This window comes from Vitis riparia, chromosome 19 (genome assembly GCF_004353265.1).
Source record: "Vitis riparia cultivar Riparia Gloire de Montpellier isolate 1030 chromosome 19, EGFV_Vit.rip_1.0, whole genome shotgun sequence".
Taxonomy (NCBI): Eukaryota; Viridiplantae; Streptophyta; class Magnoliopsida; order Vitales; family Vitaceae; genus Vitis; species Vitis riparia.
In genome coordinates, this window is record NC_048449.1 from 12,948,194 (window position 1) to 12,971,610 (window position 23,417).

Genomic DNA, 23,417 nt, shown 5'->3' on the forward strand with positions numbered 1-23,417 from the left:
GGAAAAGACAAAATGATGTAATTGGAATTATGGAATGATCAAATCATCAAACTATAACTTGTGGATTTGAGAAGACTTTGAGACTTGGTGACCCTTAAGGGAGCTTATCATCACTTTGAGCTGGGTGACCATTTTTTTAAAAAAATTGAAAATAAATCCCATGAAAAAATTTATTTATAAAGAATAATAACAATTTTGCATTTTTTTTAATACAAATTAGATATTTAATTTGTAAGAATAATTTTGATGGTAATGACAAACAAAATAACTCCTTAAATAGATGAAATAATTCATTTTCTCAATTTTATATGCAAAATTATTTTAAAACGAAAGGGATAATACATTATTTTTGTTCATCAATCCACATTTTGACTTTCATTTTAAAAACCGATCTACAAAAATCTCTCTTTATATATCTCTGCCTAGATTGCCTAATCATCTATTCATTCATTGTCTATAACTTCTTGCCTGATTATCAATTTAGATGTTCATATTTGCATATATTTATTCATTTACCATGTATTTTGTTGGCTTATTTGTGATGTATACAATTTTGATGAAATGTTTGATTATTTGAAAACCGAATTTCCCCTTACCCAGTAATAAAAAGCAAGTAAAAGTCCGACCAAGAGGGGTGTTCTTGGCCGGTGGCCTTCCTGATAAGTCACCTTAGCCGTAGACTAGATTTAGATTTTGCAATTAGTACCTTTCTTTTCCTTCTAGGAATCACTATCATCTTGACCAATCTAGCCATGCACCAAAAAGTCAATTTTGCCAAGTTTAAAAAGTTTGCTTTAAGCCTGTTCATCATAGTTGACAGAAGTTAGAATTACAATGAAATATCTAGGAGAAAATGTCCGCAGGAGCAGAGAGAGAAAGAGAGTGAAGGCAATACATTCAGTCATGAATTTGATGCAAATCCCAAAGTACGTAATTGTGTCGAATACTCTCACCATGATTGTCGATCTATCGGATCAGACGATTACTATGTTTGCCAAAAATGCCTGGGCCGTATGTGGAATAAATCAATTCCACAAGGAGGGGAAACTGCAAAATTCCGTACAAGGTCACTGGCAAACAGGCTAATGCACCCAAGGTAATAAGAATCCATGCCTTCTTTTCACCAAAGAGAAGATAGATTGCGCTACTGTAGGCTATCATCATGAATGTTACGGAGAGGAATAGAGTAACAAGGCCAAATATCAACCTCCTGGGAAGTGCAAAAAGAAAATCATCTTCTGCATATCGTGCCGTGAGAATGGATAGGAATATCAGCATCGAAGCAATGGATAGGAAGAGGGAAAGAGCATCCGAAACTGCAAAAACTTTGAAGGTATTTTCTTTGGAGAAATTTGGTATGCCAGTATCATCATGGTTGCCACCTGGGATGGAAATTGCTGCTGCAAACACTACAGTAGCAATAAGCGCTGCTGCCAATGTGTAAGATTTTGCTGTGCCTTTCATCCATTTCTCCCCTTCTTTTATCAACTCTTCATGTGCCTTTATAAATACCATTTTTGGTGTATCTTTGTCATTGTTCTCAAATTCCCTGAAGGTTCCCGGTGCATATTTTTCTATTTCCTGTGTAAAAATCAAAATGTTTCTAAGACAGAAAAAGAGCGGATATGTATAAGAAAATTAATTCCCCTTCAAAACAAAAATTATTACCTTAAACCAGTGTAACTCGCGTTGCATTTGTAGAGCTGCACCAGAAACGAGACTGAGCCGGTGTGGAGGGGCCAATTTTCCAGCCAAATGCAAGATATTGTTATTTGAAGCACCTCTGATTCGTATTATAAATTGTCTATGCATACCAGTTTTGCAGATGAAGTTGAAAATCTTTTCATAACGATTTAATACTGCCAATTCGAATACTTCCTCATCCAGATACTGAAGTGCAAAAGGATATAACTTTAGAATGTTTTCCAGAATTTCGGGAATTCCATATTTTGCCCCATTAATGAATGATTGGCTAAATATTTCCTTTGCTCTTGGTACTTCCAAATCTTTAACTTTAGTGCATAGGTGGTTAAGCAATTGAAGAGTCTGAGAATGCATTGTTTTTGTTTCTTGGATGTGCTTGATGGGTGGTACTGCAATTAAACTTATATTAAGGACAACATATCATTGCATTCAAGACTTTTGCATGCTTTAGTGGTAGTTTTGTTGTGTCCCTTACCTAACCATCCAACCAGTTCCCAGAATATTGCATTCGCCTTTTGGCAAGCTGTGTCCAGGATAAAATTGAAGCAGTTCAAATGCAAAAGCGGGAATAACAGAAAAAACAAAAAAATAAAAATAAACAATCCTGAACAAAGTACCAATTAAACACTAATCTAAATTAAAGTGATTATGAGAAGTAGTTGCCAACTCATATTGGTTGGTGTAGAGTTTGTGTTTGCTGGCTATCATTAAGTTAATTAAATATATGATGCCAGTTTGCTTGAATAAATTAAGTTTCAAGATTCACACCCTTGAATTACTTATGGCCAATCTGATATTCATCTTCACATGTACATGAATTTGGGGTTTGTTATTGAAAAACGAGAATAGGCAACAAGAAAAATAAGAACACACATATTTACGTGAAAAATCCTAGATGGGAAAAACCTCAGGCAAAGGAGAAAGATAATTCATTATGTCAAAAATTGGTACAAAAAGGGGAGTGTATCAAGCAACTACTATATATATCCTTGAAAACCTATACACCATCGCATATATACATATATGGGAGAGAAAAAATAAATAAAGCAGGAAAATCCATAATTTTTCTTCACCATATATGTCACACCGCAAACTTTTCGGGTTGGACCAAAAAAGGAAATCAGGTCACCAAGCTCTAACAATCTCCACCTTGACACAAATTCTAATGTAAGGAATGAAAAAACAAACTCCAATCTTCAACAAAAACTCTTCACCTCTTCCACAAACCTTAAAGGGCAACTCAACAACGAATACTGACCAAGTCCAAGCAATGCTCAAACTTTGCTATAGAGAGTGTCTTGGTTATCATATCAACAGGATTATCATGGTTGCTAACTTTACCCATAACAAAGCAATGATATCACGCACAAAATGATACCTCACATCAATGTGATTTGTCCTATCATTAAACATTCTATCTTTTGTGAGGAAAATGGCACTCTAACTATGACAAAAAATTGTGGTAATCTGTAAGTACTTGTCACTAAGTTCACCAAATAGTTTTCTTTCAAGCCTCTGTAATAGCCATGTACTAAGCCTCAGTAGTAAACAAAGCAACTGTAGTCTACAAAGTAGCTTTCCAACTAATAGCACAACCACCAACAATAAAAACATACCTTCTAAGAGATCTTCTTTTATCAAGGTCACCTGCAAAATCAGAATCAACATACCCAACAACTTCATCTCTAGTTCTCCTAAAATGCAAACGAACATCAGTAAAGCCACACAAGTATTTGAACATCCAGTGAACTGCTTTCCAATGTTCTTTACCAGGATTTGTCATGTACCTACTAACTACACTAACTGTATATGATAAATATGAACATGAACAAACCTCTTATACCACTGTCTAGGTGACTGTTTTAAGCCATAGAAAGAGACTTTTTCAGCAAACACACTTAGTCTTTCTTTCTTAAAACTATAAAACCCTTAGGCTACTGCATCTAGATGTCCTCCTCAAGTTCCCCATGTAAGAATGTTGTCTTCACATCCAATTTCTCAAGCCCAAAATCATACATGGTCATAATGTCAAGCAAAGCTCGAATCAAACTATGCTTTACAATTGGAGAAAACACATAAGTGAAGTCTAACCCGAAATCTAACCACAAGTCTTTACAACTAATCTTGCCTTATACCTAGCTTCTTCAACTCTTGGTATTCCTTCTTTCCTTTAACATTCATTTGCAACGAACAATCTTTTTACCTTTAGTTAGTCTCACTAAGTCCCATGTGCCATTTTTATGAAGTGACCCCATCTCCTCCTACATGACAATCATCCATCTACTAGAAACATCACAATTAACTGCCTCTGAGTAGGTAGAAGGTTTTGCACTAGAATCAATACCTCCGGCCACATTTAAGGCATAAGCAACCTAATTAGCTTTAATATACCTTTGTGGAGGTTTAATATTTCTTTTAGGCCTATCTTTAGCAATAGGTTATTGTGGTGATGGCGGTGATGGTGAGAGAGCAACAACACCACTCTTCATCCCTAAACTAGACTAAGATGTAGAATCTAGTATGGATTTTAATCCAATCTCAAACTCCACCTGTGTGCTTGATTTCTGTTGCTTTTTGTCATAATAATCTCTAAAAGATAAGTCACGAAGCATAGCAGTTTCATAAAAAATATCTTTATTGATTATGACTTTCTTTGTTTTTGGACACCATAACTTATATCCTTTAACACTAGACTTGTAGCCAAGGAAGATAGATTTTATAAATCTAGGTTCCAATTTTCCATTATCAACATGAGTATAGGTAGGACATCCAAATATCTTCAAATCAAAGTAACTAACAGAAGTACCAAACCATACCTCAATAGCAGTTGAAGAAGAGCAATTAATGAGAAAACAATCTATAATGGTAGCTTCAGCCCAAAAAGATTTAGGTAAACCAACATTGGAGATAATACAACATACTTTCTCCATCAAAGTCGTATTCATTCGCTTTACCACACCGTTTTGTTGTAGAGTATGACAAACTGTGTGATGCCTCACAATTCCTTCTGACTTGCGTAGAGCCATAAATTCATCATAACAAAACTCCAAGCCATTATCAGTGTAGAGATGTTTTACCTACTTCTCTATCTGCTTCTCAATCATAATCTTCCAGTCCTTGAATGTAGCTAGCACATCACTCTTTTGCTTCAAGAAGAACACCCAAACTTTTCTAGAAAAATCATCAATGATAGTCAACATATAACTAGAACCTTCCTTAAAGGCACCCTAGATGGTCCCTAAAGATCATAATGTATATAACCAACTGTCCATTTTGTCTTGTGAATGCTTTTTGTGGATTTTACTCTCCTCTGCTTCCAAAAAAAGCAGTGCTCATAGAACTTCAGTTTACTAATACTTTGACCATTAAAAAGTCTTTTTCTGCTCAGTTCAACCATCCCATTCTCACTTATATGCCTAAGATGCATATGCCAAAGTTTAACAACATCACCATCTGACAGTGAAAGAGTAGCAACAATTGCATCACCTGTAACTATAAGATCTTACAAGACATATAATTTGGTAGACCTTTTTACCCTTTCATCATAACAAGAACACCTTTGCTAACCTTCAAGACTCTACCCTCACCAGTGTACTTGTACCTTTTTGAATCAAGAGTACTCAACGAGATAAGATTCTTCTTTAGATCTAGGACGTGTCTCGCATCACCAAGTGTCTTGATAAGCACATCAAACTTTTTAATTTTGACCATTCCAATACTATTTATCTTACAAGATGCATCATTTCTCATCTACACAACACCTTTGGACACTATTTCATATGTTGAAAAATAGTCCCGATTAGGACACATATGAAATGTGCAACCGGTTTGGAGTCGTCGTCAGAAACAACTAGGAGTTTTCCATCACTGTACTCATCTTCTACAACACTCGCTTCACCAGATTTTTCTGGTTGTTTTTCCTTCTGATTAGCAGCAACTTTCTTATTCTTATTCTGCAACTTGTAGCATTCAAATTTGATGTGCCCCTTTTTCTTACAATATCTATAGGTTTTGTCTTTATTACTAGATTCAATCTGCCCCTCGCATCACCACCAAAACTCCTCTCCTATATCCTCTCTCAAACAACAAGGTCCTCTTCCTAAGCCTTAGACCCAATCACAAGCTGCTTCATCTTTTCTATAGAATATAAAGCATAAAAAACTTTCTCCAGTAAGAGTGTCACGACTATACAAAATAGTATCTCTGAAAGTCATATATAAAGAGGGCAACGAACAAAATAAAATCAACCCTAAATCTTCTTCATCATACTTAACCTCCATGGTCTCTAGATCAGAAACAAGTTCTTTAGAGACGGTTAAGCGATCTTCTAAATACATACCTTCTGTCATACGATGAGAATACAGTCTTTATTTTAGATGCAACTTGCTAGTTAGACTTTTCATCATGCACAACTGTTCCAACTTTAACCATAATGAGTGGCGATTTTTTCCTTCAGAATGTCCAATAAAATTTGATTTGACAGATGAAAATGAATTTGAGATAGGGCCTTTTGATCATTATGTTGTTTTTTCTCTAGTGTCCACGACGAGGTTATCTTATCAAACCCTAACAGGATTAGACCAAAAAAGGAAATCGGGTTACCAAACTCTAACAAGATTCAATAGGTTTCATATATTTCCCTTAAACCATACACTTGAATTTAAAGGCTAGAATCAAGAAACCTAATGAAATTTGGTACAAAATCAATCACTTGGCTTCTTTTTAATTAACTAGGAGCATTATGTGACAAAATATTCACAAAATCTATCAAAACAATGCAAATTGTGTATCCTGCATAATTATTTGAGTAGTAGAGTATTATCCATTGAAATTTGATCATAAAGCTGATATTAAATCAATTACTTAAACTTAAAGGAAAAAAAATGAAGAGAATTTTGTGAGGACAAACTAAAGTTGTGAGGACTAATCAAAATAAAAAGTTGAATTCAACAAATTGGCATTTCTCTATCGGGTGCAATTTGGCAAATTAGTTTAACCTAACTCAAATCTCGATGAAGTTAAGAAAACATTTTTAGTACTCAAGTTAAGATTTGGTTGACTTTCTTAACCAAAAATTAATTTGGGTTGACCTCAATTTTGGGCTTAGTTCAAACCAATGCTTCAACAATCTAAGCCTAATTAAACTCCATTTAATATTTTATAATATTTATAGAATGTATTACTATATAATAATATCAATTTTTTTTCTAGAATAAGTTCAAGGGAAAAAACATCAAAATATATTAAGCTAACTCTCAAACATTTTCCTACTCTTTGTGAACACTACATAGAAGGAAAATTAATAAGGAAGCCTCTTAAGAAAGCCCCAAAGGTATATTGTCCTTTTAGTCAATGCATTCTAAAGTACAGGGCCTAATGAACATGAGAGCCAAGCATGGTACCTACTACTTCATCACATTTATAGACAATTATATCTACAAGTCCAAAGAATTACTCTAGTTTAGATGTTATATGAATACTGTAGAAAATTGAAAAGAAAAACTATTAAATCATTAAGGATAAATCATGGACATAAGTATCTATTAAAGATTTTTAAAAATCTCTATGATGGAAAGGAAATCCAAAGACAATCAATAGCTTCAAGGACTCCATAATAAAATGGTTGAATTGAAAAAAGTAACCATAAACTTTTGGATATGGTTCACTTAAAATGACATAAGCCAACTTTCTAATATCCTTGGGGGGGAAGGGTTACTATTTTGATTGTAACTTAAAACTTGAATAGAGTGCCGTCAAAATCAATTACTTCAAACCCATATAGTTGTGAAAAAAAGAAGTAAAAAGCTAAACCTAACTCACTTGTGATCCTAAGGCTTAGTAGGTTCAATTCATGTAAATTCTCATAGATATTGTGCTATAAAGGAAACAAGTATATTTTCATTAGATATTCTAATAAATCAAAGGTTGTGTGATGCTTAAATAGGCACCATGATATCTTAGGGGTTTGAGACATTGTGTTCACTTAGGTGATCCTAAGGACATGTGACCATGAAAACTATGGCCACAATAATTCCTTAAGTGCAATTTAACATATGCACTTAGACAAATATAGTATGGCAATTAATAAAATAATAGGAGGATTTAAGATTAAAGGATTATAAACGTAGTCTTGAGAGGTTGATAACATTCATCTCGTTAAATTATGGATACCAATTCATAGGAAGCTTGCATGCAATTGTTAGTAGGTCATAGCCTCAAGTTTTCTATCTCGATCTAATATCATAAGATACTAAAGTGTAGTTGACTCTCTATAGTTGGATGTTGAGTCAACTTTAAAATTGGATTTTGAGGGAGCTAGTACTTTTCTATGCTTCCCGATGGTTCCCACTTGAACTCATATTCCTTGGCGACACATTATTTAAGGGATAGTTGGGTTCTTTATTCATATGTGTGCATAAGAGAATTTTGGTAAATACAGAAGGTGACACAAGTGATTATACAAAAGGTAAATATAGAAAAAATGATACAACCAAAATGAGAGTGTAAAGTAAAATAATAATAATAATAATAATAATAATAATAATAATAAACTTCTTATGAGTACTAAGGTTTGCCTCAACTCTCCTCATTCAAACCATTATCACACCTTTGGATTTGGAATTATATCAAATAAACATTCAAATCACTTTTCTTAATGGAGAAATGAATGAGAATATCTATGTAGATCAATTGACTTGTTTTATGGCAACTAAATAGAAAGGTAAAGTTAACAACTGCAAAGGTCTATTTATAGCCTAAAATAATCTTCTAAACAAAGGTATATTACACTAATGGGTTTATGATGGTCTAAGAACACTACTACATGTTTGTTAAATGGAGTAAAGGTATATTCTTTATTGTTTTTCTACACAAATGACATGTTAGTTAGGGATGATAGTGAGATAGTCATTGCCTCTAAAGTGTGGTGGTCATCAACTTTTAAAATGAACAACATGTTTAAAGCAAACTATATGCTCAAAGTTATGATCCTAAGCAATCAATCAAGGAAACTTTTTGGTTTGTCTTACAAATCATACACAATGAATATTCTTGAAAAAATTCTAGATGTAAAATTGAAAACCTATTAGCACACATATAGAGAAAGTTAAAACCTTAAGCTTTAACATGTGTCTAAGACTTTGGAAGAAAAGAAAAAGATCACTCAAGGTTCCTATATATGCTAGCATTGTTAGTTGCTTAAAGTACCCAATGATATGTACATGAACTAATATTTGTTACATAATTAGGTTAGTAGGTTCCAGTCAGATCCAAACCTTGCTGACAAGAAAGTAGTGAATTGGATGCTTTCTTACCTCAAAGGCACCATAGGGTGTATAATTGTTATTGAAGATTGAATTTGCACTTGATTGGCTGTAACAATGCTAATTGGGGTAGCATCCTAAATGAACCCAAATCCACATATAATTATAATTTTATATATGCTCCATGATGTTATCATATATTGGAGAAGTAGAAAACAATCATTTATGACATTGTCTACCATGGAGTTAGGAGTACATTACTTATCATTTAGAAAGTGAAAAGTTTACAATGTTCCTACATATGTTTCATAATGTTGCATGTGCTTTTGAGCATACTACTATTTATTGTGATAGCAAGGAAGCTTTAGCCTATGTCAAAGAGCCCCAACTATCATAGTTGAACCAAACACATCAATCTTAAATATTAGTTGTTATAAGACATGGTTGCATAGGAACATATTTCTACATGTTACATGGTTACAGACTGAACCCCCCATCCCTCCATTGACTAAGCTAATACGTAAATATGTTTATTAGGGTCAGGTTGAGAACATTGGATTATGTAGATCATGATTAAATAGGAGTTAAGTTAAGAGCATTGGATCATGTAGATTATGATTCCATATTGTATATTTCAATTAACCATTATACCTAGGATTTATTCATTGTTCAATCTTGTTTGATGGTGGCATGTTATTTGCTTTACTTTATTGGCATGCACTTTCATTACTTTGCATAATGAGCAAAGTTGAAACATAATGAGTCTAAACCACTTAGATAGTGTGCTAGGTCATTGGTCCTTGTTGTGTCCAATATGACTTATATGTTAGTAGTGAAAAAGACCAAGTATAGATAGTCCTATAGTCCATACTTTACTTGTAATGGAGTTAATTGCCAAATGACATTAATGTAGTGCTTGATTTAGCAAGCATATGCAAAACTTGAGTTCTTTGCTTGATGCAACTGAACTAAGATTTGTATGATATAGAAGAACTAAGGTACACTCATAATGAAGATCTCCATGGTAGCATGCATTTTCATGCTATATCTTCTTGGCAATCAAATAAGAATGAATGAATAGATTCCTACTTCCTTATCCTGTGCATTAATCTTATATAGGTCATTATATAGTATAACTTCTATGCTCTTGCAATTTCCAGTCATAAGTTATAAGTATGGTGTATTTTGAAATATTTTTCTAAAGGGATTAACGATGCTTAATTCAATGTGAATAAATGTGTTTAAGGTATAACGAGACACCTTTTGGGATGAATTATACTAGTTGAGATGAAATTTATTTTAATACTCCACCTTTCTTATCAATGTGTTCCATAGTTGTATAATCCATTAGTCAATATGAACATGGATGATAATGATATAGTTGAGAGATGCATGACATTGTTTTGCCTAGTATGCATGAGTGGGAGACAATGGAGTTTCTATTTCATGAGATACTCTCAGTAGGACTTCACCAACTAAGAGCTTGAGAGTAAGTTGCATACTTATCAGTTAAGATTCCTCTTATGAGAGGAGGTTCACATTCAGATTTGGGGAGAATCTATAAGAGTTGTTTGTGTTTTGCAATTCCAATTCTAGTCATTTCCCATGTTTTCAATTTAGATTGTGGCGGTTGTTAAATATTTCTACTTTAGTCTTTAGCAATTATAAGTTTTCAAAGCTTGCTATTTAGGTTTAGATTTACTAGATGCTTATTAGATATCTTAATTCTTGTTGTATTCTCCTTGGTTAATGATCTTTCTATTTGATTGTGGAGTTCAAAGCTTTTTACCAAAATAGGGATAAGGGTTTTCAAAGTTAGGGAAAGCATTTAACAAAATTAATTCTTGAATAAGTTTGCATGCTAAATCTTTCAATTGAACCTAATAAGTTTACATACTAAATCTCTCATTTTCAACCTTGGTTGTTTCCACTCTTTGCAATTAAATTAGGTTTTCTTTATATATATGTATATATATATATATATATATATATATATATATAGATAATTTATTTTGTGTACCTATATACCTAAGTTTTTGAGTAATTATGAGTTGTATTGTTACATTTAGTAGAATTTGACAAACTAAAAAAATGAAGTGCTTACCTTTGAAAAATTGAGTCCAATAATAGCACATTTGTGTGGATAGGTCACAGCTACCAACTTGATTCTCCCTGCCTCCTCTATTAGGTTGACTAAGAAAATGGTTTAATTTCACAAGAACACCTTAAGGACAAAAATATCAAGAAAAGTGAAGGAAAATTATGCTTCATCTAATATGGCTATAGGACTTAAAGGAAAAAAACATAATAATATAATAGTTATTATAATGAATATAATAAAAATAAAATTTTTCATGATCTTCCCAATACTCATAAAGCCCCTTTCAATGAAACTTTGTAAGCTCTACTAACACAAAATAATAGTCTATATAGTAAAAGCTAAATGAATGTTTGATAAATTAATAACCTTATTTGAATAACAGAACCTTCTGGTCTTAACTCAGGCTAGTGTACTAAATTATATATATATATATATATATATTAAAAAGAAATTCATAATATACAACATTAGGTAACTTTTTATAACTTTTATTTTTCTAAATTCACTTGTTTTGGAATCATCACATATTTAAAATATCTTTATCTTTTACAACATTAAGTTTTCCTATCAACGAGCAAGGAAGAGAGTTCGGGCTAGATTCAAGCTAGAACTCTTTATAGGCTTAGCTAGTATATCATAATCTTTAAAAAGTTGGTCTTCTTAAGGCTCTCGCGGGGTAGAAATCAGAAATGGAAGTGGTACAAATACAAAGACTTCTATTTATAAGAAATTAGGCTTTTCTCACTTAAGCAAGTTGAGCTACTCAATCTAGGATGACCTAACGTCACAACCTTAGAAAAAAAAAGTCCTCTCCAGGAAGAAAGAGAGATGGCATTGATGGCAAGGATGCAATGGATATGGGAGGAGATGGATTCGTTTGCACAGTGGAGTGTTTCTGCTCTCTGTCCATTGAGAAAGATAGTTTTAGTCAAGCGAGATAGATCAAGTCGAAAGAATAGAAAGTACGCTTTAGGAAAATGACATGCTTAGATAACTTTTAATACTCTAAGATGTCGGATGAGTTGAGGTCTTCAATATCTTAGTTCAACTCTCTATTGGTTTATTTGTGCATAACTACAAAGAATTTGATCTTTGTTAGTAGTTACAATGACTAAAAGGAGTAACCAAGAGGATAAAAGTCTGTGTTGCACCAGTTGTAAGGATCATAAGTCAAGCAACATTGGGAGCATGCTTAAGCATTGTTTAAATGATTCTTTTAACTAAGCATAAGCCTACTAACATGAAATAAAAATAAAAATAAAAAAACTATCTAAATCATCGAGTTGCATAGATCCAAAAGAGGGGAATTAGAGAAAGAGGAAAATTATTCAAGCGGTTCTTGTTTATTTCAAGAAGCAATATTTTTGGGCAAAAACCCTTGGCCTAATCCTAAAGTCGATATCATAGGTTTAGAGCCTTAGTGGTGAGTTGTACTTGAGAGCAAAGATCTTAGCGAACCTTTAATCTTAAGGTTACTTTTTTTTTCTTTTTTCTTTTTACCTTTTAAACTCTTTCTCCCTTTCTTTCTTTCTTTCTTTCTTTCTCTCTCTCTCTCTCTCTCTTTTCTATTTATAAAATCATTTTTTTTTATTTCAAAAAGATGGTGAAATAGAAAATAGAACTAGCCTAGCATATTCGATATATGTTATGCCATGTATTGCGTTCAAATTGCAATCTCTTGTTAAATTTATGATAGAGCTTACTAGTACTATGAAAAGGTCTAGGGGAGTTACAGATAGTGAAATGATAGATTCAAATGACTTTGCCATTATAGGTGGATGGAGCCTCCATTGTAAAGGGCTCAGCAATTGGGATACACTACTATGCTTCCCCGACAGGATGGAAATCAACCTATTAATGTAGTTAGAGTATTTGACAACTAATAAGGAATTGGAATACAGGGTCCTACTAGCTAGCTTACCTTAGGCAAAAGAGGTGGGGGTTTTCCTCATACAATTATATAACAATTTGCAACTTATTATCGAAAAGATCACAAGATATGATGAGGCTTGGAAACCTCAATTATGACCTTGCTAAAATATTATCTAAGCCACTATATGCGACCTATAGAGCTTCCACCTTAGCCTTATCCTTAAAGAAGCTAACTAGGAAGTATATACCTTAGCCACACAAGTACTAGCTCACGTAAGGGCACCTCAAGTATACGTTACACAACCAATAGTGGAAACATCCCACTTTATTATTGAGGTTCATTGTTGGATCTACAATAACATGCTTCTAAAAAATCCCTATCCTTTAGTACTTCCTCAAGAGGAAGTAGTTATAAAGGGGAAACGGAAGCATAGAGGCTCCAAAAAAAAGTTGTAAGGCCATATACTATCATGAATGGTGGAATTGTACCAGCTCCTATGATGAAGCCAACCTATGTTACTTAGATGAGGAAAATGCTTGATATATGCTAAAAGAATTGCAAGATAGAATGTTTGGAATCATGTTAAAGGTCAGATGTTTACCCATCGAGCCCTTAATCAAGGCTACTATTGACTTACATGTAAAAGAACACCATAGCATTCTTTTATAAAATGTGACAAGTGCTAGAACATTACACCTCTAAACCATGCGTCTCCTAAAGAGCTTATGACAATTAACAACACTTGGCCTTTCGAGCAATGTGGGTTTAATATCATTGTTGTATTGCTACCACTAGCCATGGCATAAAAGTGACACCTACTAGTGGAAATGAGATAGTTTACCAAATGGGTAGAAGTAGAGTTGTACTCTAGTATCATAGCAAAAGAAGTGGAAAAATTCCTATGGAAGCATATAGTTTGTTGCTTTGAGATACCATGGGTCATAGTCTCAAGCAATGGATTCCAATTAACCCCCCAAAACTTTTAAGACTTGTACAAGGAAATGAGAATTGAAAATTGTTACCTTATTTTGTGGTACCCTTAAGGCAGACAACAAGCAAAGGCCAATAATAAGGTAATAGTGCATGAACTTAAGCAAAAAAGTTGGAAAAATCTAAGGGAATGTGAGTGAAGCAACTTTTCATAGTACTTTGATCTTACAAAACCACTCAAAGAACCTCTACCCAAGAAACACCTTACTTTCTCACATATAGGATAAAGGTTATCATTTTAACTATGATTAGAATGCTAACCTTGTGTACCTAAATGAGTAGCAAAGAAGTGCTTGTTGCTAGAAAACAAGATTTTGATCTAGTTAAAGAAAGAAAGAAAGTGACACCTATAAGGATGACTATCTACCAGAGCAAGATAGCCAAAAACAATAATAATGGAGTAAAAATAAGACCCTTGCATGAAAAATACTGAGTTTTGAGAAGGACTTTCCATGAAAGCCAAGAAGATGAAAAATTATCCTCCATGTGGAAAGGACGATACCTAATTGTAAAATAATGGGGGCACAATGCATATTAGTGGAATGTTCCTGAAGGAAAGTCTATACCTTGACCATGGAACATGTGCCACCTAAAAAAAAACCAATATTTATTATCTCTAAATAAAGAGAAACCTTTGGAAGAAAAAGCATCTAACCCCTAGTGGGCATATTTCCTTTTAACAAGAATATTACTCCAATGGGTGTCTTACCTTTCAACAGGAATCTCTTCCTTAATGGGTATCTTGCATTTCATAGGCTTTTTACCCTCAATGGGAATCTTGCCCTTAATAGTTGTCTTATTCCCTAGTAGACATCCAATTTTTTAACAAAAACCTTGTCTCTAGTAGGGTTTCTACCTTTCAACGGCCATCTAAACCTAATAGGCTCCTAAACCTAATGGGCACCCTTCCTTTCAGCATAACAAAGTAACAACATCAAAGATAAAAATAGCAAAACATAAAGCATAAAAAGGTCATAAAGGCCATCAAATGTAATAAAGGCATAAAAGCCATAAACAAACCTTGACACAATGGCTAACAAGTGTCTAAGGGTGTGCAGGCCAAACTCCAAATAAACAACGTATTAATTACTCCTCCGATCTAATGCAAAGAGTTTCAAAATCTCCCATAACTTGTAATAAAATTAGAGTCATCTTTGAAGATCCTTTTAAGGTAGGTTAGACACCATCCTCGGCCTAGAAGGCTTGATTGAAGGCTCTACAATTGGGATGGTGCCTTTTGAGGCATTTTCCTTTAATATTTGGATTATCTCTTTAAGATGGACTTCATGCCTAGCAACATCCTCCCCTAATGGAGCTAACCCCGTTGTGCAAAATTTGTGAACACTTGAACACTTAAACTACATGGGCCTTGAAATAAATAATCCATTCAACCTTTAGGTTTTTCATCTCCATAAACTTTTCCAATAAAATTTGGATACAATTTTTTTTTTACTATTGACAAATGTTGTGCTTCCACTACTGACCTCCTTTAGCTTCCCCTTTAAGACCCATACTTCCTCTTGCTTCAATCAAAGCTCTTCTATGACCTTCCTATGTGTATGTTGCTCACTCATAGTGTGGTCCTTAAGTGCTTGTGATGTAACCCACAATATGAAGAGACCCACCATCAGGATGTGCACTCAATCAAATTGCACCCCTAGCTCCCTGCCACTTAGTTCCTTCAAAATTGCTAGCACCAACTTAATATGATTCATGTTACCCTTATAAGAGTCAATCACTTTTTGAATCTCCCTAACTATAGCATTCTTAGATTTTGTTGTAAGCTCTATTCTCTATAGGTGATTTTGCACCTCTTGAACTATCAACCAAATAGAGGGCAAAGACTCACACTACAAACAAATAAAAAGTAGCCAAAAGGGGGAGAAAAAAAGAAGCTACTCACAACATTTGAGTCAAGAGAGAAGGAGAGCATGGAAAGCATCTCATAGATCAACATACTAGCCAACCAAAGAGTAGCTTATGGAGTAGTAAAGGAAAATAATTAACCCACAAAGCCCCTAAGCTTCTGTCTTAAAGGAAGATTCTTGCATACGAAATGGTGGATAAGAGCCTAACTAATAGTTTGTCCTATTATTATGATTCCATTATAATCAATTTGCTAGAAAGAGGAAGGTAAGAGAGGGTCCTTTAAAGAAGGGGGGGAATATCAAAATAGGAGCAAAAACAATTAGGGGAACATGAAAAAGAATATATGAGATCTATAATTTAAACCTCCATGGATTTAATAAAGTTAGGTAGATTGGAGGACTTAAAAAACAAAGGTGATTTTCCAGATTCCTTATAAGAGAGCATAAGGGACTGATGCACGAGAAAGGCATGTTTAGCTACCTCCAACTCACCTATACTTTTGTTTGAACAATTTTATGGTATGAGAAAAGATATCTAACATAGGGGGTGAGAAAGCATGAGCCCATAAGCACAATCAGACAAGGTTGTAAGTAGGTTTTGTTAAGATGGAATCATAGGGTGGATGCTCTAAGATCCTAGAGCAACTAGATCTAAGAACAATGGAAGCATATACATTTCAAATACTTAGATATAGGTGTTAAAAGGCATACCTTTAGATCTAGATGTTCCTAGATCATACTTTAGTTATTGTAGGGATCTAAAAAAACTTGGTGCTTCCACCGATGACTTTGTCTTTAATCCTCGGAACAAGTGTAAAGTGGCTACACACCTTAAGAAAGAGAGGGTACTCAATCTTTTCTCTAGAAGAGCAAAGAATGAATAGATGGATAGATAGATTAATAAGTTGACCTCAAACCCTCATTAATCTAACCTTAAACCCTAAGAGTGTTTATATAACTTCTCTTGTAAGCTAATGTGACTTAGTCCCACCATAGGCTAAGGTCACTTAACCTAGTCAACTAGGTACTAATGAATTAGATAGTTCTAATGAGCTTCAATTAATTAAGTGGCTTAATAATAATAATAATAAACTTAAAATCAATAGTCATAAGTTTTTGTGCAACTTTTATTTTTACCAAAATGCCCTTATGCACACATATGATTAATTAAACCCAATTTCCTCAAATCTTTATGCTAATAAAAATTATGAACTTGAGCAGGGACCACTCAAACCTATAGGAAAATACAAGCTCCCTGATAATCCAATTCTAAAGTTGACTCAACATTCCACTAAAAAAAGTCAACTACATTCCAATGCCCTATGATATTATATTGAGATAAAATTGATTAAATCTAATTTACTTAATTTCTTAAGCTCATGACCTACTGTCCGCTATAGATGGGTTCCTTATGAGCCAATGTCCATAATCTAAAGAGTTAATAACTATCAACCTCATAAAATTACCTTTACAAGATTACTTATACAATCCTTGAGTCTCACATCCTCCTATTTTGTGATTAATTGACATACACTAGTTCATAAAAAAACATATCTTCAATCCCACTTAAGTAATTGTTGTGGCAACAAATTTCATAATCACAAGTTCTTAGGATCACCTAATAGGACACACTATATCAATCTCATGAGATATCATATTGCCTTTGTTGAAAATATCTTGTGTCACTTGCTTTAACTAATAACGACCCAATCTATAGGGAATTTGTGACCACCTTAGAGTCTTATCCACATATCGAAGCCTTTAAAGACCTTAACAATACCTTAATATTCTCTTTTGATTGAAAGTCTATGTAACATAGTAACTTGTTAAAGTCATAACTACTTGGTAGACAATGTCAGGATTCATTCTAAGTCTTGTCCAATTTGTATACACACTAGTGAACTCATCAAGGGAAACCTAACTCAATAACCAAGATAAGTCATCCCTCAAATTAGAAAATAGTGCACTAAAACTTTAAATGGATTGCCTAAGTCCCCAAACTTACTCTGAGTAACTCATTAACCTGTAAGGAACCCATGAGATGAATCTTTTATGCACTCCTAACATACCTAAGTCATGTACAATGCAAGTAATGTAAGTTTGAATGCTCTTATAAGTAATAATGCATTCATGGATAGAAAATTAGAAATTGAAATCATAATATAAATATATTGAAGAAACCTTATTTTGTTAAATCATATCATGCTTTTAAGGGCTCTATCCTAACAGTTTCAACATGCTAGATGAAGACATTTTTAAGGCACACTATTCTTTCTCTAAGTAGCTATGAAACTCGGAAACGTTATAGATAATCGAAGGAAGATTTTTTAGTTTAAAAATTCCTTCTAGAGGAAAATTTGAGGAGATACTATGTGGTGGAATGATCTCCTAACAATAAAATAAAAGAGGGTAGGTAAATTAAAAGGAGAAAAAAAGAATAATTGAATAAAGAAAGTAATCATGCAATCTAGGCCTTAAAAGCCACAAGGGACTCAAAAATGGAGATCCTTATGCTCTAAACCTTCCTATTCACTAAAGACCATTAGTAAACCCCTTTTTCCTAAGCCTTGTTGGAGTCAAGGAGTTCAACACTAAACCTCTATCATTAAAGTTTGGCATAAAATGATCATTTTTACCCTTGTGCAACTTTATTGAATAAGAAAAGAGTATCTCTCCTAAATTGACATATTGTCCCTCTACCATGTTGAGGATAATAGTATAAACCAAGAATGTGACAATGGTAAGGTGAACTCTAATAAGAAAAACCCTAGAAAAATCATAAAACTAACAAATAGTGGAGGAAAAGGAAAATAAAGATTAGCCCGGATGTGGGCAATCAAGACATCATCTCCTTTTGAGAACTCCTAAAGTTAGTCTAAGAAAAACAAGCCACTCAGCATAAGAATAGGCTCCTGAGCATAACTCTATCAGGGTCTAAAAATCCTTGGAGCACTTGACTAAGAAGTCCTTGTTCTTTGGCATAAAAATTGAAACCCATACTTTCTAAAAAAAAAAACCCAAGAAAAGCAAAATAGATGTAAGAATAAACCTCAAAGTACTATTTAGTGAAGAACCACAAAGAGGCACAAAGAGGGCGAGACTTGACTATCCATTAAAGCGCAACACTCTAAGCACCTTAAAAAGCTCCTTGCATAACAAATTATCATAATGATGTATGGCATTTTTAAATCTTCCTCATCCTTTATGAATTGTTGTCAAAACCCTAGGTATGATTATGCTTATATCTAAACCCCTTGCACAAGTGCTAAATGATTGATCGCTTGCCAACAAGCATGAATGAGCATTAAATGCTAAGTTAGACTATACTCATGTGACCTTAACAAGGCCTATGCCTCGATATGTAGAAACTCCAACTACTCCCTCAAAGGCCGCCTTGTATAAAAGTGACCACAACCTCTATGCCAAGTAAGTATTCTAAAATCCAAGAAATTAGCCTTTTGGATTGACACTCATTTGTCTATTAGTTCCTTGATTCTTTCTACCAAGGACAAAAAAAATTGTGAAAAGTCGACAATATGTCAACAAAATATCAAATTTCGATTAGCATTGAAGCAACACATAGTGGAGAAATTTCGATCAATTTTTTTATCATTTTTCGGGGTATTTTTGGGGTTCTTACCAATTTTTTCAGTCTAGTCAACGTGCTGCTGGCTCAATCAAAGTGCCTACTCAATCAAAATCAATCAAACCTCAAAAGTGAACATGGTTTGATGTAGGTGGGGGGTTTGAACCTAGACAAAAGGTTCTACACCTACACCAACACCACATGACCACTGGGCATTACCCTTTAATCAATATCATACACTAATATATATATATATATATATATATATATATATATATATATATATATATATATATATATGTATATGTATGTATGTATGTATGTATGTATGTATGCATGCTAAGAAATAAAACTCTTATTGCGGGTAGATGGTAGAAATCCTTGTTAATATTTTCAATCTCATCCTTATCCCAACAAAAGACCTACCTTGAAAACTGATATCCATCTGCCTTTCTTATTTCCCACGTGCCAAACTTATTCTTAATTATACTCTTATTCCATGGGCTTTGTGGTGTATCAGAGTCTTACTATCCATTTATAAATACAAAATGACCAATTATACAACATAAAATCTAATAAATAATAACATGCAATTGTGTGTCTTATATTTAATTTTTATTCAATGGGATATTCATATATTTTGCCAGAATTCATTAAGCTTATATTTGGTTGGGATGAATTTTGATAGAAATTAAGAAATAGAAATAAAAAATATAATTTTTTTTCCTACTGTTTATTTGTCTATGAAAAAAAATTAAATGATATGAAATTAACTATACCTAAGAAATGCATTTGTATTCCCAAATTGTTTCCAACTTTTCTGAGGAAAGTGGAGAAAAAATTTTAAAATTCCTCCTGCCTTTTTCTGTAATATTTTTCTTACATTTTTATATCATCCAAAGACATGAAAATTAATTATTCTTTTCTCTATAAACAAAAGCAAGGGAGATGCAGCGAAAAACACAAAGAAAAATAAAAGGGTCAAGCGAGTAAAGAAACTAACAGTGATATATTATGAGTTGCCATAAGTTGAAGCGACTTCCACTTCGGAAAGCCCAAGGCCTTTTAGCCAATACCGTCAAAGGAGCAAAATCATCATCAGAATCTTTAGCATCATCAGAATCTTTATCATCATCAGAATCTTTAGCATCATCAGAATCTTTAGCATCATCGAGGTAGGCGGAATCGAAATTGCATGTGGCAAGGTGAGGATAACGTTTAACCAGATACAGTGCTACATCTGCATATTATAAAATTGTACATGGGAACACGACAGTAATTCATATCAAGAAAGTAGATAGGGGATAGTAAATATAGCTCACCATGAAACCCCACCATTAGTGCTCTGCGCAGAAGTTCGAATCCAGGCTTGGCTGCGAAAGGACTTGGATCTACATCATCTCTGGTGACGCTTAATAAATATAAAGTCAGCTCTTTATGACCATACCTAGCAGCGGTGTGAAGAGGCGCAAATTTGTTGCGTTGGCAGATATTGGGCAAGCCTGGGTTTTTGTTCACTAACAACTTGACTGCTTTTATATTGCCAGCCCTTGCAGCGTTGAAAAGGGCAGTGGCGCCATCAGAGTCCCGTAGATCCAGTGCCTCACTTGGCATTAACTCAACCAACTTCTCCACGAAACCGATGTTGGCCAGTCCTAACTCAACTGCTATGTGAAGCACTGGGGCACCATCTGTTCCGATCGGGGCATAGATTGAATTTGGATAGTGATTCAAGAATTTTGAAGCACTTTTCCAGTCACCATTGAGTACAGCTTGGTACAGTTCCAAGAAACAGGTTAAATCTTCTTTATATGATTCTGCAGTGACTAAACCAAAAGATGTATAGGTCAGCATAGATTTCCCTGATATGTATCTTTATTTCTTCAACATTCACAACCTCCTAATACTAAAATTATATATATATTTTTAAATAAATCATTTATTTTATGTTTCCTACTCAGAAAATTTGAGAAAAAATACAAGAAAAAAAAAATAAACAGAAAAAATAGGAGGAAAAAGTGAAATAGAAAATAAAAAATAGACTTGAAATCAATAAATTAATTATTTTTATATGTAATTTTAAACTCGTTTTCCTTGACATCCCTTCTTTCCTAAGTATTTTCTTAGAACCAAACATAAAAATTTTATCTAAATTTACCTCTAATCAAAATCTTCATATCTTTCAATAATAGTTTGAACCTTTAATAAACTACACCAATTAAAATTTAATTTAATTTAGTTTTTTTTTTTTTTTTTTAAACAGCAGGTTTTAAAACACTTCAACTTATATAATAATTGTGCCCAAAAGTTGCAGGAGGACCTCAAACGGAAATGGACACGAACATGGTTTTCAGCATCTTACCGGAGCTGCTAGAGGAAACCACTGAAATAAATTCATCGGTAAGGTGATCAATTTCGATGATCCTATTGCTTTCCGATGATGAAAGGGAAGAGACTGAAGCATATTCATCAGCACTCTGCACCATATTGATGGTACTACAGTTAAGATTGTTTGGACTGTCATCGATTACCGAGAGTGGTAATGAAGAGGAAGCCATTGCAGCAAATTCCTCATCATGCTCAGCAATGTCGATTTTACTGTTGTTAGGACTGTTTGCGCTGTTGTCATCTCTAGGACGTGGTGAAGAAGAAGAAGCCATTACAACAAATTCCTTATCATGCTGATAGCCATTGCCATGTTTAGCGAAGTTATTCTAATGTGCAACAGAAAACCTAAACAAAATCTGCAGTTGACAAAGGTCAAAATTAACTTACCTCGCAGATGGATCTGTTATCCATGATAGAAGATTATATTTAACTATATCGAGGCAGAGAAGATACTCTCATCCAAAGAGAAACAACTGCAGCCCTTTTCCCCACTGTCTTCAAAACATACAGGAAATGGGCCAGGAACCATTGAAGCATAAGAGGTGCAATGATAGAGTCTTCCAAGTAACTTTATTTAGTTGAGTATTGGGTAAGGAGTAGATAGCGTTGAAAAGTTTTGATAATTTTTGTTGCGAAAAAACGATGTTTTATATACATTATTATTATTATTTATAAGATAATGAAATATTCAAATATGATAAACAATAGTAAACATATATCGAATATAAAAAATTTCTCACAAGAGATGCAATTAACATTTTTTTTCTTTAATAATGTGTATAATATATACCACGTGATGTATTATTTCTATTTTAAGTTTTGTTTGGATGTATTTTTTATTTTTTATATATAAAAAATGAATTATATTTTAAAATTTATATGTGATATAAAAAAATTATTATTTTTTAGTATTTGATATAATACATTTATATATTTATTAAATTATGACAATAAATGAAAATAAAAGTGGAGAGGACAATGTAGAGGCATTGGATATTGTCTTAATGCGATCTCTTTTCACAAATGTCCAAGGACATTGATCCTAAGAAAGATAACTTCAAATCCGAAGAGTAACAAACCCTTCTTGGAGTTTTACAACATATAATTGACCAAATGCTCATCAATGTAGATGACATGGCATAATTTTTCCTATCCCTGTAATGCTAAAGGACCTTAACCCTAAGAATATATTGTGCATTCCTCTAAATTTTTATCTAGAACTGAGTAAACAACTAGATCTTGATAGATGACAATATCCTTACATCATATCCAATGAGTAGATTATCATCCACTTACAAGATCTTAGAGCATTACTACACTTCCCTATGCTTTCATGTACACACAAGGCCCATTGCTATGAAAATGTTTGCTTGCTATATCTTATAAATGAGATACAATGCAATAGATAAGAGTAATCTAATAGATTTGAGTATGATCACTATTGAAAAGGTTTTCCATAGTTGAAACAAAGTTTCAAACTATAAACTTTAACTATAGTCTAAGCCATATAAAACTCAAACTTTCCATCTACTCCTGCGTTCCTCTTATAGACCAACTTACACCTATGAGTTTTATCCCTTTAGGTGTTCCTACAAGAACCCAAACTATGCTAGAATACAAAGATTCTAACTAGCTCTTCATAGCT

The 23,417-nt window shown here is 33.5% G+C and overlaps 1 protein-coding gene across 1 annotated transcript; it reads right to left on the reverse strand.

Annotated features, from left to right (window-relative positions):
• Positions 1 to 756: 756 nt before the first annotated feature.
• LOC117908227 lies at positions 757 to 22,044 on the reverse strand. The gene is made up of 7 exons (XM_034821862.1): positions 21,747 to 22,044; positions 20,707 to 21,210; positions 20,388 to 20,624; positions 11,071 to 11,190; positions 2,180 to 2,227; positions 1,669 to 2,093; positions 757 to 1,581 (listed from the first exon to the last, which is right to left on the reverse strand). Exons 1-7 carry the CDS (start codon positions 22,042 to 22,044, stop codon positions 967 to 969), a joined length of 2,247 nt encoding a protein of 748 aa, XP_034677753.1. The 3' UTR covers positions 757 to 966.
• Positions 22,045 to 23,417: the final 1,373 nt, after the last annotated feature.

Bases quoted from the DNA above. Each gene is read 5' to 3' on its own strand.
- LOC117908227 (XM_034821862.1), bottom strand. From the start codon at position 22,044: ATGGCTTCTTCTTCTTCACCACGTCCTAGAGATGACAACAGCGCAAAC. The intron at 11,191-20,387 runs GTTAGTTTCTTT...TTTGTCCTTAAG, and splicing joins GCAACTCATAATATATCACT to GTGTTCTTGTGAAATTAAAC. The intron at 1,582-1,668 runs GTAATAATTTTT...ATTTTTACACAG, and splicing joins GCGAGTTACACTGGTTTAAG to GAAATAGAAAAATATGCACC.